This window comes from Sminthopsis crassicaudata, chromosome 4 (genome assembly GCF_048593235.1).
Source record: "Sminthopsis crassicaudata isolate SCR6 chromosome 4, ASM4859323v1, whole genome shotgun sequence".
In the NCBI taxonomy this organism is placed as follows: domain Eukaryota; kingdom Metazoa; phylum Chordata; class Mammalia; order Dasyuromorphia; family Dasyuridae; genus Sminthopsis; species Sminthopsis crassicaudata.
Window position 1 is genome coordinate 141,778,157 of NC_133620.1, and position 25,841 is coordinate 141,803,997.

General features: G+C 33.9%; 1 protein-coding gene across 12 annotated transcripts in view; it reads right to left on the reverse strand.

Annotated features, from left to right (window-relative positions):
- ESR1 (estrogen receptor 1) overlaps nucleotides 1-25,841 on the reverse strand; it is a 477,882-nt gene that overhangs the window by 348,383 nt on the left and 103,658 nt on the right. For 3 of the 12 annotated variants that reach the window (XM_074309524.1, XM_074309522.1, XM_074309520.1), the window contains exon 1: nucleotides 21,306-21,436. The exons of 5 other annotated variants lie outside the window; for them this stretch is intronic. In XM_074309524.1, the coding sequence (XP_074165625.1) occupies nucleotides 21,306-21,435 (130 nt within the window). In that variant the 5' untranslated portion in view covers nucleotide 21,436. Of the gene's footprint in view, nucleotides 1-21,305; nucleotides 21,442-25,841 lie in introns of those variants that run through there. 4 more of the 12 variants (XM_074309521.1, XM_074309518.1, XM_074309519.1 and 1 more) reach the window with 3 other exon arrangements.

Genomic DNA, 25,841 nt, shown 5'->3' on the forward strand with positions numbered 1-25,841 from the left:
TGTGTAAGCTCAAAAGTCATTCTGCAATAGTTAATTAGTTAAATAGTTGAAAATATGACAAAGCAATTCTTTTAAAAAGAAAGTCATCAACAATCATATTTTAAATGCTCCAAGTCACTAATAATAAGAGAACTGCAAATTAAAACAAATCTGATGTTCTATTTCACCAATCAGTTTGGCAAAGATGACCCCCAAAACTGCAAATGACAGATATAATAACTAATTGTTGGGTGAACTCTTGATTAATCCAGCCATTAGAGAAAACAATTTCCAGTAATTATATCCAAAAAATTTCCTAATTGTGCATTGCTTGAGACCCAGAAATAAGACTACTAGTCATGGATCCCAAAGAGATTTTAAAAAAAAGAGAATATACAAAAATATTCATAATAATACTTTGGGGGCATTTTTAATGGAAAATAGTGGCTAAACAAAGTTTAGTTTATCAATGTAATGAAATATTCTTGACCCTTAGAAATGATGAAGGGGATGAATTCAAAGAAAACTTAGAAAATGTGTGTGAAATGATATATTGAAAATAGCAGAACCAGAAAAATTTTAACAATGACTACAACATTGAAAAATAAAAACCTTGAAAGTAGTAGAAATCTGTATGATTTAGTGGCTAACCATAACTCCATAACACTGCTGATGAATTATGCTTCCCATCTCTTTAAAGAGAGGGAATGGAGTAGAGGTGCAAACGAGACATATATTTGTAGAAATGTGAATAGACAAAGTATGGGTTTGTTTTGCTTGACTATGAGAACCTGTTAAAGGGGAAGCTCATTTAGGAAGAGTGGGGAAAGAAGGGAGGAATAAGGGGGGGAATATAGAGAAGATAATGATAATGATGTACTGAAAAAAAGGAAGAAAAAAAAAAGCCTTGATGAAGCATTTAAAGAAAATGCACAAGAGATCAGAAGGAAATTTAGAGTGACACAGACAAGCAAGACAGTTTTGGAACCAACATGCTAAAATGAGTAACAAAACAAAACAAATCAAGGTGAAATATAATGAAATTTACTGATTCATATGCAATTTTCTTTTTATGGCTTGCGTTTCTTTTTGCATGTAAAAATATTAGGTTTTTAAAATTAGAATAAAAAATTAAACATTTTACAAAATGAAATATAATTAGAGTACATTGCAAAAAATATCTGAAAGCAAAGAGCTAAACTTGCTTAGGGACTGAGAAAGATCAAGGGACTTGATGCCTTGAGGTTCAGTGATCAAGAAAGCCTCAGAAAATAGTAAAAGCCCTAAGGGCTAAAAGCAAATTTCTCCTGAACTAGTTCCAAGGAGGAGCTTGATGCCCTAGGAAGCTGGCCAAATTCATCCAAGAATAAAGCCCAGGATCTTACACTGTTTCCCATTCGCACCACACCTTGGTCTAACCTCCTTAGCAGTGGCCCATTTCTCAGACCTTTCATGCTTCCCTCCAATCCCACCAAAAATTATCTATCCTATTTCTTATTATCCAGGGGTACTTTTGTATCATAAGTAACTAATAAATTAATTCTTACCTGGTTATTAATGCTTCTCTAAAATTCCTTTCGGCTATCTCATTGTGGCATGGAGATGATTATAATTTCTTAAAGCCTATTCCAGTGCATTGCCAGTTTTGACCATTTTGACCAATCTAGAAAGATTTTCAGTATGATCTTGGTGGTAGAAGCTAACTAAAAACTCCCTAGAGGTGTTCAGGAAAGGCTGATTAATCTCTTTCTAATATATTATACTGGGGATTTCTTTCACACATGAGTTGGACTAAATGGCATCTTCCAACTCTATGATTTAATGATTCTGTGATTTTCCATCATGGAAAGTCAAAGACTAGGGCATGGGCTAGTTTTGTGGGTATAGTGATGGAGAGAGGTTTGGGGAAAAGGGAATGAGAGGTATCCAAAGTAGAAATGGGAACCAAATCAGGACTCATGAAATATAAGAGGAAACCCATAAGAAGTAAGATCTGTAAGTCAAGCTGAAAGCTTTTAGTATTTGGCATGCAATGGTTTAAGCAAGAGAAAAAGTGATCTGAATTTGTCACACTAAATTTGACAATCAAAATGCACTTGTTTTTATGCCAAGACATGTGTATTCATCTCTGTCCTCCAGTTTCTTTTGCAGTCTCTTCAGCTTCTGCAATCATTTTCTTTGTTATTCTACTTGGTCACTGATAAACCAATAAGAGGTCAGTTGGGATAAAGTATTTGGAAAAATCTGAGGAAACTTCAACACTATGTGAGAGATAAGAAGATATGTTTTTAATTATTGAGAAGCTACTAGAAAATATTTATTCAGGGAGACCTAATAATATACATATTGTACTGCCATATTACTACCCAAAAGAGGCCTTGTTTATTTTTACATATTTAGAATGTCAAATACTTCCAAGTATTCAGAACTTCAACGGTGTGTATAATAATCCAATAATGAAAATTACAACCCCTTCAAGCCTTAGTAATTGGTCTCATGAATTGTTAAACATAACTTCTTTGGAGTATCAAAGCTTTTTAGGGAGTGTTAAAGAAAAACTTTGTCATTCCATTTAATTGTCACATTATACAAATTTGTAAGTAGGACTTAATGATCAGATTAATGATCCAAATCATATTGAGATGGGAATAAAAAGCAAAAAATCTGATCTGTTTCAAGCTAGATGGCAAGTCCAGTTTCAGAGATGGGCAAAGATACTTGCCATCATGTTGACATCAAAGAAACTACTTCATTATTAAAGGAAAAATCTTCTCAAAGATTCAACAGCCTTTCTAAAAAAATTAGAAAGAACATTAGGGACAGCATAAAATCTAAATAACTAAAATGGATTTGATAACAAAACAGTTGCTTCTTTTCTAAAAACATTTTTAACAGCTACCAGCTTCTATCTAATGAAATAGAGAAAGATAAAGAAAAATATACATTCTGAATTTAGTTCCATTTCAATGCTATTATATCATTCAAGTAGATGCTTCATACAATTACTAATCACAATCTCCTCCCTTGTAATTCTTGTCTTATTCTTTTCATCAATTATGATCCATGAACTATTTCATTTCTGCTAGTGAAGGACTCAAGCTGTCCCTTTATGTCCTCTTGCTAGATGATTAGTCCCTCTTCTTTTCTGGTTGAGCATATCGTTTGTCATATCTTTTACCCCCCTTGCTTCATGAAAATGCTTTTTGGTAATGTGTAATATAGTTTTCTCCAACCCTATAAACTTTCTTTTATACTTTGGAATACCTCCAATTTTAATCCTTCAGATATCTTAGTATTATTACATAATTCAAGATCATAGTAGAATCACTGATAGGATAAACTTTTTCTTGGTGGGTGCTCTCTCCAAAGACATAGATTCTCTAATATATAGATATATAGAATGATAGATACGATAGAGAAAATTTAAATATGATAGAATTCAGGAGTTATTATAGGGATAACTGGGTGGCACAGAAGAAATCTGGACTCAAACACTTATTAGCTATATGACCCTGGGAAGTCACTTAACCCCAATTATTTCTGAAAAATAAAAGTTGTACCCCAAGAATTAATAATCTTCAACCAATTGGATTCTGATCCTCACTGACTTGGATCCAAAGAAGATTCTATTCCTTCATTCATATTTGAAGCATTTCTGCACTAATAGTACCTGGAAGAGATTTTACTTTTCCAAAAAGGACATTTCCCATTATGATGAACTGCATTAGAACTTCACTGGAAGCACCAAAAGAATATCATGATTTAAACAAAAAATTTGTTTTTATAAATAGCACATTACGGTTTTCCAAATATAATCCAGTCCCTTCTACTCTAATTCTAAATTTAACTCACTTTCCAATTATAACAACCACTTTATGTGATCTGAAAGACTAACTCAATGGATTGCTATCTGAATGTATATAATAATCTAGGTAATATTGATTCTTCTTAAATATTTTTCTAATTATTATTTTTTCTTTAATAACCAAGAATCTCATTTGGAGACTCTAGGGTTTTATGCAATCAACCAACACAGAAAGTACATGTGAAAACATCCTCCAAAGAGAATCCTCCATGATACTGCTAAAAGTCTTTGATAAATAACTAATATATAATTTTGCTTCAGCAAATTTATGTCTATAAGCATAGATTTTAATGGATGCATGGTAGGTGCCTTGTCTTTGTATAGCCTTCAAAGTTATAGTCTATTTATTCTAGTGGTATAGTTATTTGAAATCATCACGCAATAGGCATGTTGAATCTTATGCTTTCTATGTCTCAATTAATTGTGATAGTATTATTTGCTGAAGTAAATTGTTCACAAAAATTAGCATCTTAACTTAATATCATGGATACTAACAATATATGTGTAGACCACTATCATAAAAATTTTAAAGAGATGAGGAAGTAAACTTCTTGGTTGATAGATGCCAGTGTTAATAATCTCTCAACCTACGCCTTCTTTATTATATTTGGCAAAAGCTCTTGTGCTACATACCAGATCACCCATGAGTGCCTTATCTCTATTTGGCAAAAATACCAAATGTTTCCTCTGTGAGGCAACTTCTGGGATCCTTGAGCCTCTTCATTGTGCCAAATGTTTTACACAAGCAAACTTCTCTGAAAATGATAATCATTAAAATCAATGCCTTGGCTTTAGTCTGTTTTCCATTTGCTATAAACAATATCTTATTTAAACAATCTACTTAGAACTCTTGTGATAGCATTTCCTACCATGTTTTCATCTTTATTTTCTCAATTAGTCTTGATTTTCCTCTTACTTCTAACGAGTTGAATCATACAGACAGCTAATTCTGAAATGACTCCTATGGTATGGCAAATATTTCATTCAAAAGCAATCTCCTAGATTGACCATTATGTGCAAAAAACTCAAAATACTAAGACTCTTAAGACTTTTTAATGACAAAATCTTGGCATAAAGTAGCTTTCATTATTTTGGGAGAGTGAGAAGAAGATGACATGAACATATATAAGTATATACAGTAATATATAACAGGGATAAAAGACAAATCTAGACAAAGTGCTTTAGTGAAATTTGGGGGGAAGGCATTATTTAATTCTATCAAGAAACTATAAATTTCATTTTTATGTTTACCATATACAACAACCTCTAAGTCTCTTTTAAAAAGAAAATATTTATAATATGAAAGTATGAAAATATGCATGGAACACAAATTTTTGAACAGTGAATTTAATATAATAAGTTGAACAGCAACTAGAGAATAATTGTCAAGAAAGACAATGAAAGACCTCAAAATCATCCTGTAAGATGTTCAATAGAAAAAACTGAGGACATTTAGCTGGGGGAAGAGAAGGCTTAAGGGGGATGTTATCAACATCTTTAAGCATTTAGGAGGATTAAACTCATTCTGCTTAAGTGCAGAGGATAGAAAAAGAAGAGATGGACAGAAATTGTAATTGAATTAAAGGCTATATGTTTATTTGTAACATAAAGGTATAGAGTAGGGTTTATTCTGTAATAGGCTGTATCTTAGGCATCTTGGGTCTCTTTTAAATCCAAATTCTCTAATTCAGTTGGTAAGAGTCTCTAGAATATAAACTCATCAATAGGTAATCTGTAAGAGTGAAGCAGCTCTATCATATCTGGTTAGAGCCATTAAATACATTTTCTTGAGAGTTCAAAGTATATTACTTACTCTAAAGAAAAAAATTAAGGAAGGGATTAAGGAACTAATCAAACAAGCATCCCATAAACCACTTACATATAGTCAAGAAGATATATTCATTATTTCTTCTAGTTCTAAAGTAAGGTGACATTTTATGGAGACTGAAAGTATATGGTTAACTAGGCACATATACATCGCCTTCAGCTAGTGTCTAAATTCAATCACATCCTTAATTTTTTGGGGGAGGGAAAGGGAGAGAGAAAGTCTTTGTAAAGCTAATGAAGACCTGATAGTCAATAATACCACAATAAAAACCCAATCGTTATCAGTATTTCAAGTTTTATGCTTTATTTGGAAAATGTTGCTTCAGCAATTTTCATCCTGTACCTACAAGATCACCAAGAACAAACTGAGATGTATACTGGTATGGGGATAAATGGAGTTTTGTCCAAGGGTATCACCATGTAGGGAAGCTATCACATGATTCTTTCTTGGGGGATACAGCTTAATGTTCCATTTTCTCAATAATCTACTATCTCTTATATATCACCCCTTACAGTCCTATGGAGGAAACTCACAGGATAATCTCAGGAATTAAGTACCCCCTCCTAGTCCAATTAGTGTAATCGTTACCACATCCTAACTCAACTAAATTTGCCCCAGTCACAACTTCATTTTGTTACAGCAATGAGCCTCATATATCTTTGTAATCTCAGAACCTAGGTCATTGTTTAGTACACAGCAGGTATTTAATAAGCATTTGTAGAATGAAGTAAATACCAAATAGCTTCTAAAGTCTAGGTCATCAGAATGGCAGAGAGTAAAGTGTTGTGACTGATGTATTTGATATCCATGTGAGAACAAAAGAAATGTTAAGTCAAAACTTCCTATTTCATCTTCTTGGCCCACTTAAGTTCTTCATTCTACCTAATATAAAGTATAAATTCATTAAAGATGTACCTCCTCCAAAATCAAAGAGTTTCAAGTTTACGCAGGGCCACTCAAGTGCAACCATATAAGCCCACTATTACTGAATTATTCCCCAGAATTGGACTTACCAGCATGAGGACATTTTCTGGAATGTCAAGCAGTTATTGACTTCAGACTATTTACTAATAAATTATAAGGCACATAAGTCACTGCTTTGAAATTTTGTTTTATGGGGTTGGAAGTATAACAAAATGCCAAAGGCACTTGGACCCCAATTGCTTAGTAAGAAAAAACAATGTCATTTGCAGATCAAAACTGAGCACAAATTGACAAAACCCTGACTGGTTTTGTGGGAGTCAAGAAGTTTGATAATTACCTTTGTGATTGTGTTTTTACAATTTGGCCTGATCACCCAACCTCTTGTGTTACTTTTTTCTAAGGATAAGCCTACACTTTAATTATACTACCACCTCTGCAGTGCTAGAGTCTTTTACTCATGTGTTTATTGACTACATTGCTGTCCAAAAATCTGGAAGAGCAGTATTAAATGCTGGTCCCCTGAGCTATTTGACATTTCTTATCCTGCATTATGTCATACTATCTCCAATGGTCCTTGGTCCACCTTTTTAAGACAGTCACATTGAATTATATAGTATCACAGACTTGCCCATGTTTTAAACCAGATGTAAAGGGGGAAGCCAGCAAAGGAATTGCCTGAGAAGGTTAAGCTTTTCACAGCCCATCAATATGAGTTAACTGCCCATAAAGAACATCTTTTATGATTAATTCATATTGTTGTGGTAAAAGTAGCTATTGCATTCTCTTGGCCCTACTGCATGTACCACCTCTTTGAATGGTTTGAATGAAAGCATTATCTAGAAACTATATTTGGTGATCTGGAACTGATTCTGATATTCAAAAGACTATAAAGGACTATAAGCCAAGCCAAGCATAACACACCAAAGGCACCTAATTTTCCATGGAAAGTGATCAAGAAGCTTTAGTCAAGAGTCATATTGAGTTTTCAGGATCATTCCAGGGAACTCAATCAACAACAAGCATTTATTAAGCACCTACTACATATTTGGTATTATGCTAGAAATACAAATTCAAAAAATGAAACTAAATATCTTGAATTATGATAACCTTCCTTTCAGAATGACATTATATACATATATATGTATATATATGTATATATAATTAGAAATAGATAAAGGGATATATATATAATTAGAAATAGATAAAGGGATATATATATATATATATATATATATATATATATATATATATATATATATATATATATATATATATCATTAGAAATAGATAAAGGTAAATTGATAAAAGGAATATCCAAGGGAAGAAATACCTTCTACCAAAGCAGGTTAATACCTTCTCTACAATTTAATGTCTCAAAAGAATTGCCTGGGCACTGAGGTTAAGTAACAATCAAAGTCACACAGCCAGAATGTTTCAGAGGCAATGCAAAAATCCAGGCCTTCCTGCCTTTGAGGCCAGCTCTCTAGCCATGAGACCATACTGGTTCTCATTGTTATCTCTGCCAATTGCCAAGTTTATCTCCAATTAAGTTTAAAATTTTTATGGACAGGAACATTTATCTGAGCTACCACCATTCAGCACTTGTCTTTAATATTGAAAGTCTAACCTTCCTTTAGACTCATCTCAGATGCCTCCTCTATTTGAAGACTTCCCTAACCACCTACCCTATCCCTAACCCACACATACACACAATGATCTTCCTCAGAAGTGAAAAAATGTCTCCTCCTCAAGCATTTTTATATTGCGTTTTACTATCTTTCCTCTCCTCCTAGATCTTCCACCAAAAGACTTCACCTCATCATTTCCCACTTGGCTACTTTTCCGGAATTAATGGTCTCCATAAATCCATCATTTCTCATGATGAAAAAAGCTCTAAAACTCACATCACTTCAACACTCTGCTCCAAGACCTCTCAGTTCCTTCTAGTTGGAGAGAGCACTTTGCCTGACTAATCTCTCCTCCCAAAGTCTCTACCATTTAAAGAGAGCATACCAGGGATTCACCTTATCATTTCCCACCTGATAACTTTCCTGGACTTCATGATCTTCAGAAACTCATCTGCAAGATGAAATTAATTCTGAAATTCTTACTTCCTCAAATGATTTCCTACTCCAACTGTAGGATTTCCTTATGCCTCTGTACCAGTGGCCTTTTTTCCTCACACTCCTCCACCCCCTACACATACAAACACACATTTCAATTTCTTTATATGCTATCTTTTCCCATTATATTGAAAGCTTCCTAAAAGCAGAAGCTATTTTTATTTTTCTTATTTATATTCCCAAAGCTTAGCAAAGTATCTTACAAATGCTTAATAAATGTTAAATAACTTTGATTCCAAACCATGTTTTATTTGGCATCATACTAATTTGCATTCATAACATATCTATTATCACAAAGCCCCAGTTTGTTTAATTTTCATCTTTGTAGCCCCAAAAATGAAAATTGGGCCTTGCCAAAAGTAGTTATTTAATGTTTGGCCTAGCATTCTATCCATTGTGTCACCCCCAGAATAGAAGCTTAAAAAAAGTTTGTTGAATAGAACTCAAGTCAATTCTAAATATGAAAGATCCCTTTTCTGTCTTAGTGGAAAGAAGTCCCAAGTCAATGAGATTTACATATTCAAAATCCAATGCTGTGCTTTCTTGCTGACATCTAGAAATATAGGTAAGGAAACTTTAAGAGATTGGAGGTTTTTCTGTTTCCTAGCTGATTCTGTACTGTGAACTGTTGCTTCATGGTATTCACAGCATATTTGACACTGAGTCCCAGTGCATTTTAGCTCTTCCTTGAAGTAGCTCATTAGTTAATGGTTGACAGACTGTTTCAAAGCATTTTGTTTTATTTTTGCAAACGCTTAAGTTTCATTCATGCCTGAAAAACAATGATTATGTCAACAATCTGTCTCATTTATTGAAGTTGAAAACCTGATGATGGATATTTACTCGTGGCACACAATGTCTCAATGGGAGCAGCAGAGGGTAGTTTGTAGTAGTTTTAAAAAACACTACAGAATTGGAAAAAACAACAGCAATAACAATGGGAACAAGAATCAAATGGTTCAACTTCAAAAGAACAATAGACTCAAACAATTTGTTCTTAGTTTTAAATGTCTTAGCCCTGGTACTGCTGTTCTATACCTTTGTGGTCATTGTGCTCAGTGATTTTTCTTTTTTAATCCTGGGGGAAACAACCTTGATTTGTACCAAAATCCAGTGAATTCTGGTAAGCAAGCATTCTGAGGTAATCACTTAAATACTATTTACTTTGTCTCAGAATTTTGTAAGGGCAGCAAGATTGAATCTCTTCTTCTGGTAGTGATGGTGATTTTTAAAATTACTCCCTTTCTCAGTCAACATCAGTAGCTCAGTATTGCATCTAAGATGAACAATTAACTTCTCTATTTTTCCTTTTAAAATCCTTCACAACCTGGCCCCAAACCCATCTTTCTAATCTCACTGCAAACTCCCATCCCTACACACACCGGCGTATCCTTCACATATGGCATTCATCCTTTATCTCTTAGCCTTATCTGTTTCCCATGTCACCTCTTAAAACTCCTCTCTTCCTTCAAAACACAACTCAAATATCACCTTTTATATGAAACCTTTTCTGATTCCCTTTTCTGCTACTTTCCTCAAGGCCTAACAACTATTTAAGCACTCTCTTTGTATTTATTATATTTACACAAGATGACTCAAAACACTTGGTCTTTTGGGATTACCTACATTTATTCTGTATATTTCTATGTGTATGTATTGTTTCCCCTTTAGAATACAAGCTACTTGTGAGTAGGGCTTATTTCAATTTATGTCTCCAGTATTTAAGCACAATGCCTGACACATAGTAAATGCTTAATAAATGCAGATAGATGATGGACTATTTGATTCTCCATTGTACATATTAAAATAAGTATCAAGCCCTTCAGCCAAGAAAATTATCACATGATGGGGCAGACATCCTCCTAATTTACCTATGGGTTTTAGTAATGTCAGTTTACTCTACCTGCTGAGACAGTTTTACTAGGGTGTGGCTACTGAACAAGCCACAGCTTCTTGGAACTACAGATGAGACTTGAGTGATAAGGTCTGACTACCTCCAAGGGAGGAGGAACTATTACTCTGCAAACATTATTTTTAAGTGTTTTGTGTATTTTTGTTCATTGTGAAATATTCTTTTATCATTTTATTTCTTGCCTTTTTCTCCCCATGTCTTCTACTAACTCATATCTCTCCTTGCTTCAGCATTTGTCTAGGGACTAATGGCTCCATGGAGAGCCTGGATCTGCCCACAATCAGATGGATAATTTATGACTATATGACCTTACAAGTCTCTTCCTGGGCTACAAGCCTATAATTCTATGACTAACAAAATTTGGAAGGTATAGGGGGTTTGGTTTAAAAAAAAAAAAAAGGCACTGTACACCATAAGGAGAAGGCCTAAATTCAAATCCAGAATCTGTCATTACTAGCCAGAGGATTTTGGTGGACGATTTATCTTCTCTATGCTTTGGATTTCTCCCTTAATAAAATAGATTTGAGAATAATTGTACTACTTCCTGCCCCACAACGCTGTTGTATCCAAAGCATTTTACAAATCATAAGCCACTTTATAAATGTGGAATTGCTTTGAATAAGTCAACTATACTTGAAATTAACATGAAATCAGTGACAAATCAAGAGAAAAGCCATTAGAATGATAGTATAATTATTTAAAAGTTAATGGTTATTTAAATTAGGTAAGGGTTTTCTTTACTTTATCAATTGTCTAATCCTACTGCTGAACGATACAGATGTATTTCTAGATGATCTGGGGTTTCCTGTTCCTTCAGTTTCACCTACAAATTTCCGACTGTTGATTGAGGACATCCTTCTTTAGCAAAGAATTATCTAATTGAAGCATCTCTAACCACTGTCAATCCTCATGAAGGAAGGACACGTGTTCTAGGCCTCTGTGGATGAGAGACAATCAAAAAAACTCACTCTAACCTGGTGCCAAGTAACCAAGCTGGAACAAGGCCAGGACCTTTTACGGGCTGCTTAAGCTTTTAGATGGTGCAGGAAGACCACAAGGCAGTTTCCTCTCTGTTCTGTAACTAATTATTCCCTGGTGATCCAGAAACTGTTATTCTCTTGACAGATGTTGTCTTATTCAGGGACAGAAAAGTTCAAATGATATAACTTGACATCAAAGTCAAAATTATTTATTATTTCCAAGTATCTCTTCAATGACCTTTCCCCATACCTTCTACCACACCCCAGCAGCATGCCCTTCCACTTGATTAGTCTTTCCAAGATGGAATACTTCCCAAAGTGGTAATGTTCAGCATGTTTGTTGATCTGAGATTTCAGTACTAGTTCATTGGAGTGGTTTCAGAAACAGTTCTAATACAAAACAGTCTGTACATTCAATGACAAACAGGATAAATTAGTTCATAACTAAGGCCAAGTGCTAACTAGACATCTTAGTAGGAGCAATCTTGCTCCCCTAAGGTCTGCTAAATGTAGGATTTAAATATGGTGAAACAAATTCTCCAACATGATAGAAATTAAAGCAGTTTTATAGGCAAGTATGAGGAGTATACCCATCAACAAAATAAGTTATGGGGGGAACAAAATAAAGGCTGAAATGTTAAAGATTGCAAGAAATTCTACAAAAACTCAGAATGCAAGCATATAAATAAATAAATAGATTCCTAAAACTAGAAAGAAGGATGAGTAATAAATTGTCAAAGAGATTATAAACACTTTTTTAAAAAAGCCACAATGCAAAGGAGAGACTCAAAATAACAAAATTTCTGGGGTAAAGCTAAAGCAATTGTGAGGGAGTAATTATATTCTAAAAATATACTAATCAGATAGGAGTGGATTAAAAAACTGAACATACAATTTCAAAATTAATAAGCCAATAAATAAACAGATCTAAAATATTCACACAGAATCTTAAAAGCTAGAGGAAAAACAAATTTGAAACCAAAAAGATTACAAAGATGATAAACATAATTATTTTTTTACCTGAACCAGAGAAAAGATAAAACAAAGGAACAAGGCTATAAATCAATGTCAAAATGAATATTGATTAAACTTTTAAAATAAAAATCTGGGGGGGAAATAGAACAAATTATTGAAAAAAATTATCCACTTTGATAAAATAAGTTTTATACATAAGATATCAGAATAATTCAATATTAATAAAATTGACATGCAAAATCTCATTTTTTTAAAAATCCAAAAATCAAATCTATTAAATCAATGGATATAGAAAAAGCCTTTGACAAAATACAATGTTTATTTATGCTTTTAAACATTGATAGAGTATAAGCATAAAAAGATATTTCTTTAATATGTAAAAAATATCTAAAACCAAAAGCTAATATTATGTGTAATAGAAAACACTAGAAACCTTCTCAACAAAGACAGGAATAAAATAAGGTTGTCCCCTTTTCCTATGGTGGTTTTTTGGGGTTTTGTTTTTTTAAGGCTGGGTTTAAGTGACTTGCCCAGGGTCACACAGCTAGTGGTCTAGTCCGAGACCAGATTTGAACTGGGGTCCTCCTGAATTCAAGGCTGGTGCTCTATCCACTGCGCCACCTAGTTGCCCCTTGTTTTTAACATTAATCTAAAAATTCTAGTAATAAAATTAATGTTAAGACAAGAAAAATAAATGAATCAAAACAAGGAGATATGTGTATATATACATATGTATCTGATGATGACATGAAAGTTTATTTAGACTATCCTAAGAAACTAATTGAGACAATAGCTTCAATAAAATCACAAATTACAAAATAAACCACCAAAAAATCATTAATATTTTATATAAAAATAACAAAATCACAGAAATAATAATTTAAAAATTAAGTTCTATTAAAGATAACTACAAAATGAATATAGAAGAAAATTTAGAAAATTAGAAGATAATCTACCAAAGCATATTCAATGACTATATAGGTAAAATTATAAAACATTACTTAAAAAATAAATAGAAATCTTAAAAGCTAGAAAAATATTCAGGGGTCATCTCTGAATTGTACCAATATTAAAAAAAAAAAACAATATACTAAAAGAAATTTGCAAATTTATTTCCATATCAATATAGCATATACATATATATAATTGTTTCCAAACCCCATTAATGCTGGGAGATAGGATCCCTAAATCTCAGCTAGTTATTTCCCTCTTAGGGTTCCAGGAACTTTGAGGATTCCTATGGAGATATGGTTTCCTATAATTATAACAAATAGAAGTAGGTCATGATCCTCCACCAGTATATTTCCTCCCATGATTATCAATTGGTATCAATTAGTCGGCAAAATTTAATTAATTTTAAAATGTATATTAACTAAGGTGGCATGATAAGAAATTAAGGTAGAATAGGAAAAAGCATAATACGATGGGAATAAGCAATATTGAAGGGATTGTAGACATGCATTTGAGTGGAGTTGTAATTTGCCCCAAACATTGCAGAAAGCAATTTGGAATGATGTGAACTGAATAACTAAAATGTCCATATCTTTGAACCCAGAGATTCCATTGCTTAGCCTATATCCCAACAAAGTCAATAATAAAAAGAAAGTCTCCATATAACCTCAAAATATTTTAGCAGCATTTTTAAAGCAGGAAAAGAACTAGAAATCAAGTGGACTCTCATTGACTAAGGACTAGATAAACAAATTATGGTACATAAATAAAACAGAATATAATTGTGCTTTAAGAAATAATAAATATGGTAAATACAGAGACGCATGAAATCACTTAATTGAACCAATGCAAAGTAAAATAAGCCAAATCAGGAAAACAATATATACATTGGCTACAACTATATAAATTAAATGAGCAGTAACAGAAAAAAAAAAAACAGTTCTGTGATTTACTTTTGTTTTTTTTTAATTCAATAGTATTTTATTTTTCCAATTACATGTAAAGATAGTTTTCAACATTCATTGTTATATATTATATACATATAATACATGATTTTGAGTTCCAATTTTCCCCCTTTCTCCCTTATCTCCTGCTTCCACAAGACAGCAAGCAATCTGACATAGGTTATACATGTTAAAACCATTTTTTACATATTATCACATTAATCATTTTGAGAAAGAAAAATCAAAACAAAGGGAAATTAAGAAAGAAAGAAAAAGCAAACAAAAAAAGGTAAAAATAGGTTGCTTCAATCCACATTAAATTTCCATAATTCTGACTCTGGATACAGATGGCACTTTCTGTTCCAAGTCTCTTGGAATTATTTTGGATCAATGCGTTCCTGAGAAGAGCCAAGTTTATCATAGTTGATGATCACAAAAACTTGATGTTACTGTGCACAATGTAAAAAAAGAAAGAAAGAAAATATCCATAGGTAGATTTGATGTAACCTACCTGTTTTAAAATAAGGAACTGCCTGCAAAAAAAGGAATCCAATCCCAGAGAAAATGTTGTGTAAGAAGGTTGTGTAAGAAACATTTTCTCTCAGGAAAAAGAGAGTCTCTCTACTTGTGATCTGGATTGTCATTTTTATTTCATTATATTTCCAGTAATTCCAACAGATTAACCAGACTTTTTAAATGTTGGTTAGTTTGAGTTTTTTCCTTCCTTCTTTTTACTTCTTTATTGTAAGTAATAGTTCTCTGAGATACATGGGGAAAGGGATTCAATAGAAAGTGTAAGGGATATAACAACAAAAGATACCAATAAAAATTATTTTATAGAAGAAATGTGTTCTTTTACATGTCCAGAAGAAATCAAGAAAAGACATAATACTATCTGTGAAAAAAGAAGAAAGGAAGGAAAGAAGGAAGGAAGGAAGGAAGGAAGGAAGGAAGGAAGGAAGGAAGGAAGGAAGGAAGGAAGGAAGGAAGGAAGGAAGGAAGGAAGGAAGGAAGGAAGGAAGGAAGGAAGGAAGGAAGGAAGGAAAAGGAAGGAAGGAAGGAAGGAAGGAAGGAAGGAAGGAAGGAAGGAAGGAAAAGGAAGGAAGGAAGGAAGGAAGGAAGGAAGGAAGGAAGGAAGGAAGGAAGGAAGGAAGGAAGGAAGGAAGGAAGGAAGGAAGGAAGGGAGAGAGGGAGGGAGGAAGGAGAAAGGGAGGGAGGGAGGAGGGAGGGAGGGAGGGAGAGAGGGAGAGAGGGAGAGAGGGAGGGAGGGAGGAAGGGAGGAAGGAAGGAAGGAAGGAAGGAAGGAAGGAAGGAAGGAAGGAAGGAAGGAAGGAAGGAAGGAAGGAAGGAAGGATAGAGGGAGGGAGGAGGGATGGAGGGAGGGAGGGAGGGAGGAAGGAAGGAAAGAAGGAAGGGAGGAAGGAAGGAAGGAAGGGAGGGAGGGAAGAAGAAAAGAAGGAAGAAAGGAAGAAGGAAGGAAGGGAGGGAAGAAGAAAAGAAGGAAGAAAGGAAGGAGGGAGGAAGGAAGGAGGGAAAAGAGAGGGAGGGAAGAAAGAGATATTAAGGAGCAGCCACATAGCACAGTGAAAAGAATGTCAAGCCTGAAATCAGGAAAATTCATCTTTATGAATTTAAACTTGACCTCAGACACCTGGGCACTCAACCCTGTTTGCCTCAGCCTCCTCATCTGTAAAATGAACTGGACAAGGAAGTGGCAAACCACTCTAATACATTTGCCAAGAAAGCTACAAATATAGTCCAAAGCATTGACTATAACTAAACTAAAACAACAAAATGTGGAACACACTATATTGACTTCTGGAAATACAAATTCAAAAATAAAAAAGTAAAAAAAAAAAAAAATACAAATTCAAAAGTCCTTACCCTCAAGGAGCCTCCATTCTAATTAGGGAGATAATACTCACAGAGATGATGGGAAGCTGTGAAAGAAGTGGCTGAAGAGAAGCTTTATTGAAATAAAAATCTGAGAGAGATAGTCAACAATCCTAACACTAGGTATTACTGCTACTGGATAATAATAGTACATGTTATTTGAAAGATCTATGTTTTCCCTAGAAAATCATGGCCATTTAGGAAATGACATTTAGTAGTACTTGACTAAGTTAAAGTCATAATTCCAGAAGCAAGTGTTATAAAATAGAAGTATCAAGTGTATTAAGGAGCTGGAAATATCATTTTGGACCTCATGGCAACCTGCAGTTACCACTATTTGGTGGGAATTCATTTTAAGGAATATTCTTGCTTTTCTCAAAGATCTTATCCATTTAGTATGTGCACATCCAGAACAGAAAGTACAATCAGACAATGAATCAGATCCAGAATTAAGTGGAAAAGAATGTTTTTTGGCTTCATTAATAATCCCAAACTTCTTTGAGAAAGAAAAAAAAAACCTATCCTTTCAGTACTGACATTCTGACCACTGTTGTTTTAGGGCTGTGATCTATAGAAGTTTCTGAAGAAATAAAAATGAGCATGACAAAGTACATTGGAATGATATATGGTGGACCTAAACAGCCTGTAACAGTGAAAAATAAAAGTCTTTGAAAAGGCCTTGAAAAGAAAATGTATGAACACAAAAGATAAGCTTATCACATGGTGAAAGCTAGGTATTTGATGATATCAGAAGAAAGTGGACACCCTGTTATGAACTTCTGGATGGTTCATATGGGATAAATAGTCATAGAAAGGTAATGATCTACAACATTTTATTGACCATGCAAATTTAATTAACTCACAAATCTATTCAAATATTTCTCTCAAAGAGATGTAGAATTCAGATATAGTAAAGAAAGTAAAATGGAAAGTTAGTGTAATTAAGAGTTATTTTCCATCTGTGGTAAGCTAATAGTTATTATCCAGTGAAATAAATTACTTGGGGCAGCTAAGAGGTGCAGTGGATAGAGCACCAGCCCTGAATTTAGGAGGACCCGAGTTCAAATCTGACTCAGACACTTAACACTTCTTAGCTGTGTGACCCTGGGCAAGTCACTTAACCCCAGCCTCAGAAAAAGAAAAAAAAGAAAAAAAAAAAAGAAAAGAAAAAAGAAATAAATTACTTAAGAATGAATGTAATTAGGAAGAAATATTATTTATTTTCTACCATCAATTATTATTATTCCCATTTTGCAAATGAGGAAAATGAGACTCAGAGAGGGGAAGTAACCTGCTCAGTATCATAGAGGGAGGGAATGATAGAGTTGTGAATCAAACCTAGCACTGCTGGTCCAGGTTACTTACCACAATTTTTGAAACATTAGAAGACTTCAATAAATGTTTTTTTCATTCCTTCATTCCATGTTACAAAAACAAGTTATGCCTACATAGTATTTAACTGCAAAGCACTTCATATTTTTTCATCTCATATAATCAGGGATATGCTGGTTAAACATTTACCAGCTCTCTTAAGGGTAAACTGTACCCATGGCACCTTTGTTTTGCTTAATCTGCATTATTTTCTTCTCCATCACTTTCTTATTCTAAATAATTAAGAAAATGATAAATCAAGCCCTGATTTATAGTATTTTCTGATTTCTGAGGTATAAATGCTTACACTGAAAATTTAACAAGTACCTGGTGACTCACCCACTTGTTCAAGAAGACTCAAGAACCTTTTCAAAAAGAACTGAAACACATGCACCAAGCTAGCAAAAATTTGCTTAACTACTCAATACAATATTGTTCTTGAGATATCTTCAGCAAGGCCCAGATTTTGCTTCTTTTATAAATTTTTTCTTATCACACTAAGGTTTGGACAGGTTGATTTAGGTAAAATTCATCTGAATAAGGTAGCAATACAAAATAATACAGATAATAACCTAAACCATAATGTATGTATTGCAACTGAAGCCAGGAGCAGACTTAAAGGATCAATCTTACCATCAGCATCACTGAAACCCAGCCATTTACATGCATAAAATAACTTTTTTTTCCCCCAGGTGCCTTAGCTCTACCTGAAAACCTTCTCCTGTACTCAGAAGCAAATATGTTTCTACCATAAATCATTCAAAAAGAGAAGTTGCCAGGGGTTCTTGCTTGTACTAAAGGGAGTGCTGCATAAAGAGCAGGAAACATCTCAGCCATATTATGAGTCACCTGGCTGTCCTCCTAGGGCCCTACTTTGTTCTCCAGATAGATTTGATAAAGCAGCCAAATCTCTCAGGTTGGCACCTTTAATCCCCAGTTGGGAGAAGTACAGCTGTTTTTTAGCTGCTTCCTGATAATACTAACTTTACATGAAATAGTTATTCTTCATCAACAGAAGCAAGTAGTAAGAGCAATCAGGACAGGGGAAGAGGCAGTCTGAGAGCTAAGGGAATAGTTTAGGTTCCTGTGCTAGACTTCCTAGTCAGTATGACTCATTAACAAATAGTTCACTATCACAATGGTTTCCATTTATCTATGTCAAAATGTAAAAAAGTTGAAGTCTGAAGTGATCTAAGCTCTTTACTATACCATTTCTGACAAATAAGCATCTAAATGACTCACCCACTTGTTCAAGAAGACTCAAGAACCTTTTCAAAAAGAACTGAAACACATGCACCAAGCTAGCAAAAATTTGCTTAACTACTCAATACAATATTGTTCTTGAGATATCTTCAGCAAGGCCCAGATTTTGCTTCTTTTATAAATTTTTTCTTATCACACTAAGGTTTGGACAGGTTGATTTAGGTAAAATTCATCTGAATAAGGTAGCATCTAAACCATTTGAGTTCTTCATTGGTAGAGGTCTCACTGTCTATCAAAGTAGCCCATTTCTTTGAGAAGGTGCTAACAGGAATTCTTAACATTTTTTGAGTCATAGACCACTCTGGAAGACCAGTGAAATCTATGGAGCTCTTCTCAGAATCATGTTTGATCACTCCATTAGGAAAGAAATGCTAAATTTCAGTCAGAAGTTAATGAAAATTAAGATGCCATTCTTTCCCCCCATGTTCACAAACTTCCTAAAATGATCTAAAGTTAAAATACCCTCTTGTTTTTTCCTCTCTCCTGGGCTGAAATTTGCCTCCTTATAATTTCTCCCCATAGGTCAGCTAGTTGGCACAGTTGATAGAGTGCCAAACCTGGGGTCAGGAAAAAAATGTTACCTCAAACATTTATTAGCTATATGACCCTGGATAAGTCATTTGACCCTGTTTACCTTATTTTCTTCATTTGGAAAGTGAACCACAGAAGAAAATGGTAAACCATTTCATTATCAGTGTCAAGAAAACCCCAAATGGGGTCATGAAGAATTAGACATAACTGAAATAATTGAACAACAATTTCTCCCTCCCTCCTTCCCCATAATCCAATCTTATTTTCAAAAATATTAAATCTTAGCTCATTTCTCATTTAATCCTTCATTCAAACAAACTCATTAAGTGTTTAATACATGTGATTTCACTATACTAGAGGTTATAAGAAATAAAGAGACAAACATTCAGTTGCCACCCTCACAGAGCTGACAATAAATTCAATATTCATATCTACAGATTATATTTACAAGTTATTGCAATATGGACCAGTTTGGGATCAATCTAAATCTACCTTTATGAACAGGGATCTTCGCAGCAACAAAATATTTCTGTGACTATATATGTTTGGTTAGTGAGGAATTTTTTTACTTATTATCTTTCAAAATTAAATCCCAAAGAAAATTGATTCCTTTCCAAGAATCATACAAAAAAATAGATTTAGAACTTGGAAATTTTATGTTCATTTAATTTTGTTAGACACATAAAACAAACCAGTCTATCATCCTTAAAAAGAATTCAGAGGGGGGGAAGAGAGAAAAAGAAAAAGAGAGGAAGAGAGAGAGAGAAAGACAGAGAGAGAGAGAGAGAGAGAGAGAGAGAGAGAGAGAGAGAGAATTGGTCTAGACCAGTGATTTCATCATTATAGGAAACTCCTTGAATCAATGCCGATAGACAACACCCCTATAAATTATAGTCCTGGAAAGTTGCCTGGAACATGGTGTGACTTGTCCATAGTTACACAGCAAAAATGTGTCAGTGACAAGACCCCAACCCAGGTCTTCCTGACTCTAATTCTGGTCCTCCATTAACTATGCCATGCTTCTATTCTCATATTTCAATACAGCTGTAAGACTGAAAATGCATTTTCCTTTACTAACCTTGTGAAATACAAATTTTACAAGACACATTTTGGAATTCAAAGAAATGACATGAATTACTCAAGTTACCCATAGGTCACTAATAAATGGCATAACTAGGACCAATACTCCTACCCCTAAACAATCCCCCACGTTCTGGTCAAGTGGTCTTTACATGACCCCAAGCTTTATACCTCCTGAAATAAATGGATTATATACTCCAACTGGGTTTTTTTCTTCCCCCTCCCCTTGCTTTTGGTTGTTGAGAAACTTAAGAGAAAAGTGGCAAAGTTTAAAACACCTGTCTATAATAATATTTTGGGGTGCTGTGTCATAGTGCCCTTATGGTACCCCCATTTCCTGTTGTTTAAATCCTCCCTTCTTGCGCTACTTTGACAAATGGATTATTGAAAAAACTTATTTTCTTTCATCCTGGCAGAGGGTACCATCCTGTTAAACACCCACATTCTCTGATCTACCTTAAAGATCTGCATGTAGCATTTATTACTAACAAAATTGAAATGAAGAATTTAAGCCAGAGGTGGGAAGGTTGAGCTGTTTACTTCATTAGAAATGTTCATTTTACCTTTTCAAGACAACCCCTTGAAAGAGGCAGGGGCGTTTTATTTTAGCAAAGGAGAATAATAGTCAAGCAGACTCCTGGTAAATTAATTATTTAAACTAAATTCCATTCCAAGTAATTTCTTACCTCTCATGTTGTCATCAAGAAAAACCAGTTTTTTCCTAAGGAAGTGGTAAGGTATGGACCAAAATTCAACTATTTGGGAATGGGTTGCTAGCATCATACCCAAGAAATCTCTACTTTCTCTCTTGCTCATGGCTGAATTCTCAGTATAGGCTAAACTAGAAACAGTGGAAACTTTAGAACAAAGCTGAGTGAACGGTATTGTCTGTACCATGGACAAAGGTGGAGGATTTCATTACTTCCAAGTGCCCAATTTTTCTACTAAGAGAGGATAAACGCTTTCAATTACATGAATTCCCATCAGGCTGACAACAATAGAGACAGACACAATTCTATAGCTCTTGAGCAATAAAAAGTATATCATCGGGTAGGGAACAGGACAGAAAGAAACAGCTCTGCCTCCCTAATAAGGTGGAGAATGATCGCCTCCATCTGTAAAATGCTGCCAAAGCACACCCTTGGAAAGTTTTAAGCAAATAACTTGTAAGTTATAAATCAGTGACTTAACAGTACTACTGAAACATGTAACTCTATGGGATGCTAGAGGCTCAAGTCTGATATAACTTGTTTTCCCTCTCTTCTTCCTTTTGTCCCTTCTTCCTATTTCCCTCTTTCTTTCCTCTTCCATTCTCTCTGTCTTTCAAGGTGGCACAGGTTATAGTCAGGTCTGGAATAAGAAGACCAAAATTCAATGTAGCATGAGACTTGCCTAGCTGTTTGTCCCAGGGGAAATCATTTACTTTCCCTCAAACTTAATTTATTTATCTGCAAAACTAGGATAATAATTGTACTTATGTCCCAGGGTTGTTATGAGGATCAAATGAGATAATTGTTACTTAATACTTTAAAGTTAACACTATACAAATTTTAGCTATGTTCATATAATATATATCATATAATTACACAGTTTATGACATATAATAGCATAAAATATATAATTTATTACATAAATTCAAAAATAAATGTTAGTAATGAATTATTATTATTTTCATTATAATCATGAACAGTTGGCATGCTCAAGCTAAAGACTTCAAATCTCAATTCAAAGCACAGGTAAGTCTCTGAGACAGATTCTCTTGTCTAATACTCTTACCTTCCCTATTATGACAATGCCTTGATTTAGTCGTGGTTTATCATTGATCCATATTGATCATTCAAAGAAAATTGTTATAGAAAACTTGATTAAATGAGTTATCTAGGTAATTCAAGTGAAAAATATTTTTGCTCTGAATTATGAAGATAATTGACTCTGTTTTTCATTTTGAGTATGTGGCTATAAAGTATATTAGTAATGTTATAATTTGTGGGAGGAAAAGGAAAAAAGTTAAACCACCACTAAGGTTTATTGCCCATAGATAATGATTTCTTTTAACACAGATTGGCAACTGCTCTAGTATTAAAGAAGGGTTTCTTAATCTTGAGTCCATAAACAATCCACAATGGGTTTATGGATCAGTTTCAGGGGGTCCCTTGTCTTTGACAGGAAAATATTATATCTCTATTTTTACCACCTTTTAACTGAAATTTACCATTTCTTTTAATTATGAATGGATACAACAAACATTCTGAAAAGAGATTCTTAGTCTTCACCAACTTGACAAAAAGGTAAATAACTCCTGTCCTAAAGAGTTGTTTGAGGTATTGTAAGTTTACATGACTTGTCTGTACTTATACAGCCATGATGTATCAAATGTAAAACTTGAATTCAGATCTTTCTGACTCCCTCCTTTCCTATTGCACTATCTACCATGGTACTAACATGATTAAGATGATTTAATCACTATTGTTTTCCATTTCATTGTATTGTCTTTGTAGTTATACTGTTTTCATACAGTATCTGTAGTTTTGTTACTGCTAATCACATTTTTATAATGCCACTCCAAATATTTCTAGACAGTTTATCTCAATTAAATTAATTTAACAATCAACAAAATTAAGGATTTATTAAGTGTTTACTATGTTCAAGAACTGTGCCAAGTATTGGAGACAGAAGGGGAAAACTGAAACATTGACTTCAGGGAGCTTAAATTTTAAAGGGGAAATAGAATGGTAATATATAGTTGTACACATGATATATACAAAGTAGCTATAAGGAAACCTTATTAGAGGAGAAGGCAGTAACTAAAAAATCTCCTGTAGAAAAGGTTATACTTGAGCAAAATCTTGAAGGACATCAAGGTGAGTTAAGAGGGGGTATCAGCAAGGATATAGCAGGTAGTAGTTTATGTTTAAGGAACAACAATAGACCAGTATGACTTGACTGTATATGGAGTATACGAAAGGGAGTAATGTATAACTATCTAGAAAAGGGATAGTTAGTGATATGTTTTAAATGACAAATAATGGAATTTATATTTGGTCCGAGAGGCCACTGGAATTTGTTGAATTAAGGGTGGGGTAAATGAAGGTGATACAGTCAAGCCTTCACTTTAGGAAAAATCATTTTGGCAACTGTCTAGTTTTTGTTGGAAGATGAAGAGATTTGATACAAGAAGAACAATTAGGATACAATTGCAATAATTCAGGAAATACAAACTAAGTCAGTGGCCATGTGGATAGAAAAGAGAGGATGTATAAGAGAGATATTTTGAAAATCCAAATAAAAAGATTTGGAAATTGATTTGATATGGGTAGGGGTAAGTGATAGTGAGGAGTCAAGAATAACACTAAGATTGCAAAACTGAATGATTAAGAGGATGGTGGAAGCTCAGAAGAAGGATAGAACTTATTTTACAAATTGGTGAGTTTGAGCCTTTGAAATATCCAGTTTGAAATGGCCAATAGGCATTTGGTAATGTGGGATTGGAGCTGAGAAGAAAACTATGGCTAGGTATGTAGATTTGGAAATTATCTTTATGGCTATGATAGTCAAACCCTATAAAAGCTTACCAAACTTCTCAGAAAATATAGACAAAATAGATAAGATGGATTACAACAGAGCTTTGGGGAACACCTACAGTGGGTGTGCATGTATGAATTATGTAGCAAAGTATTGAGAAGTGATCAGACAGGTAGGAGCAGAACTAAGAGAGATCAGCATTTTTTTAAAATAGAAGCGACCAGATCCAAAAGGAAAAGGAGATGATCAGCAGTTTGGGATGCTTTAGAGAATTTTTTAAAATAATGAGGACTAGTAAATGCCATTAGATTAGATAAAATAATAAGAATACCTTACACATACAACTTACTTGGGAGATAAGAATTATTATCATACCCATTCTACAAATGAGTTAGTTAAAGTAGACACAAGTTATGTGACTTGCACAGTATCATAAGCTAGTAAGTAATCTAGTAAGTTTCTGAAGCAGAATTCAAACTTAAGTCTTTGTCAAGTTGAGAACTCTATCCACTACGCTGTCAGTTTCTGCTAAAGGATGAAGTTGGAAACCAGAACCCAAAGACTTCAAAAGTTGGAAAAGAGGAAATTGAGGTGCTAGGTTATATAACCTTTTCAAGAAATGAAGATAAGAAAAGATATAGAAAGAAAAATGAAATTCGGTTTTCAGAAAACTGAAAAGAAAAAAAAAAGGAGGAATCCAATGAGAATTCTTTGATGAAGGAGGCTGATAGTAAAGACAATCTGTGAGGATGTGGGGATGTACAGTTATTGGTATTGACAAAGGACATGGGATTAATATATTCAAATAGAGTAAACCTCAAAGAAAGAAATGTTATAGAGCAGAAATCTGAAAGGAGAAATCGCGAAAAATATCCTAAGAATTCCCCACAAGGATCAGAGATTTAGGGACTATAATGAAGATGCAATTGGTAATAGAAAGGATGGGCAGTGATAAGTATGTCATTCTAGAGAAGCTTGGTCTTCATGAGTTCCAGAAGATACAAGGAGCAAGAGATGAAAAGGTTTAAAATGAAGGAAAAGTTTTTAATTATAGTAAATTATATAATATATAATTATAATAATTCCATAGGGCAGAGTGGAAGAGTATTGGTTTAGAAGGAAACATTATGAAATAGCATTGAGGTGAAGGTAAATAAAAGAGTAGACAACAGGGGTTTAGAGAAATAAGATTATTTTTTAGCATTTGAAGGTTTAGTACCCCAAGATTGCAAAGAGTAAAGTAGGATAAGAGAAAACTAATTATTAGGAAATAAGACAGAGTAAAGTGAATATTTTAAAGAACTTTTCCAAAGAGATCAAGATTAATACCTGTAAATACACCAAATTCCCTAGTAGAGATCTTAAATCATTATTAAATCTATTCTTAATTAATTATTAAATCTATTTTTGGGGGAAATAATCTTTTTAATTAATATCAATTCACCTAAAATCCTAGAGTCTTTGGAGGAGATCAGGAGGATAATATGAGCTGATATTAGATTACAAATTATTTATGTCCACAAGCAAACTTCAGAAGTCACACTTATGGTCTAATGCCTTCTATATTGCCAGTTACCTTTAGGCAAGAGCTGAGTGTGAATTAGGGAGGACCTTGATATGCACTCTCTCTTTGATGCCACCACACCTTTTTACTTCCACCAAGACAAGTCCTTTCAGCAGTGAGCCAGGAACAGTTCGGT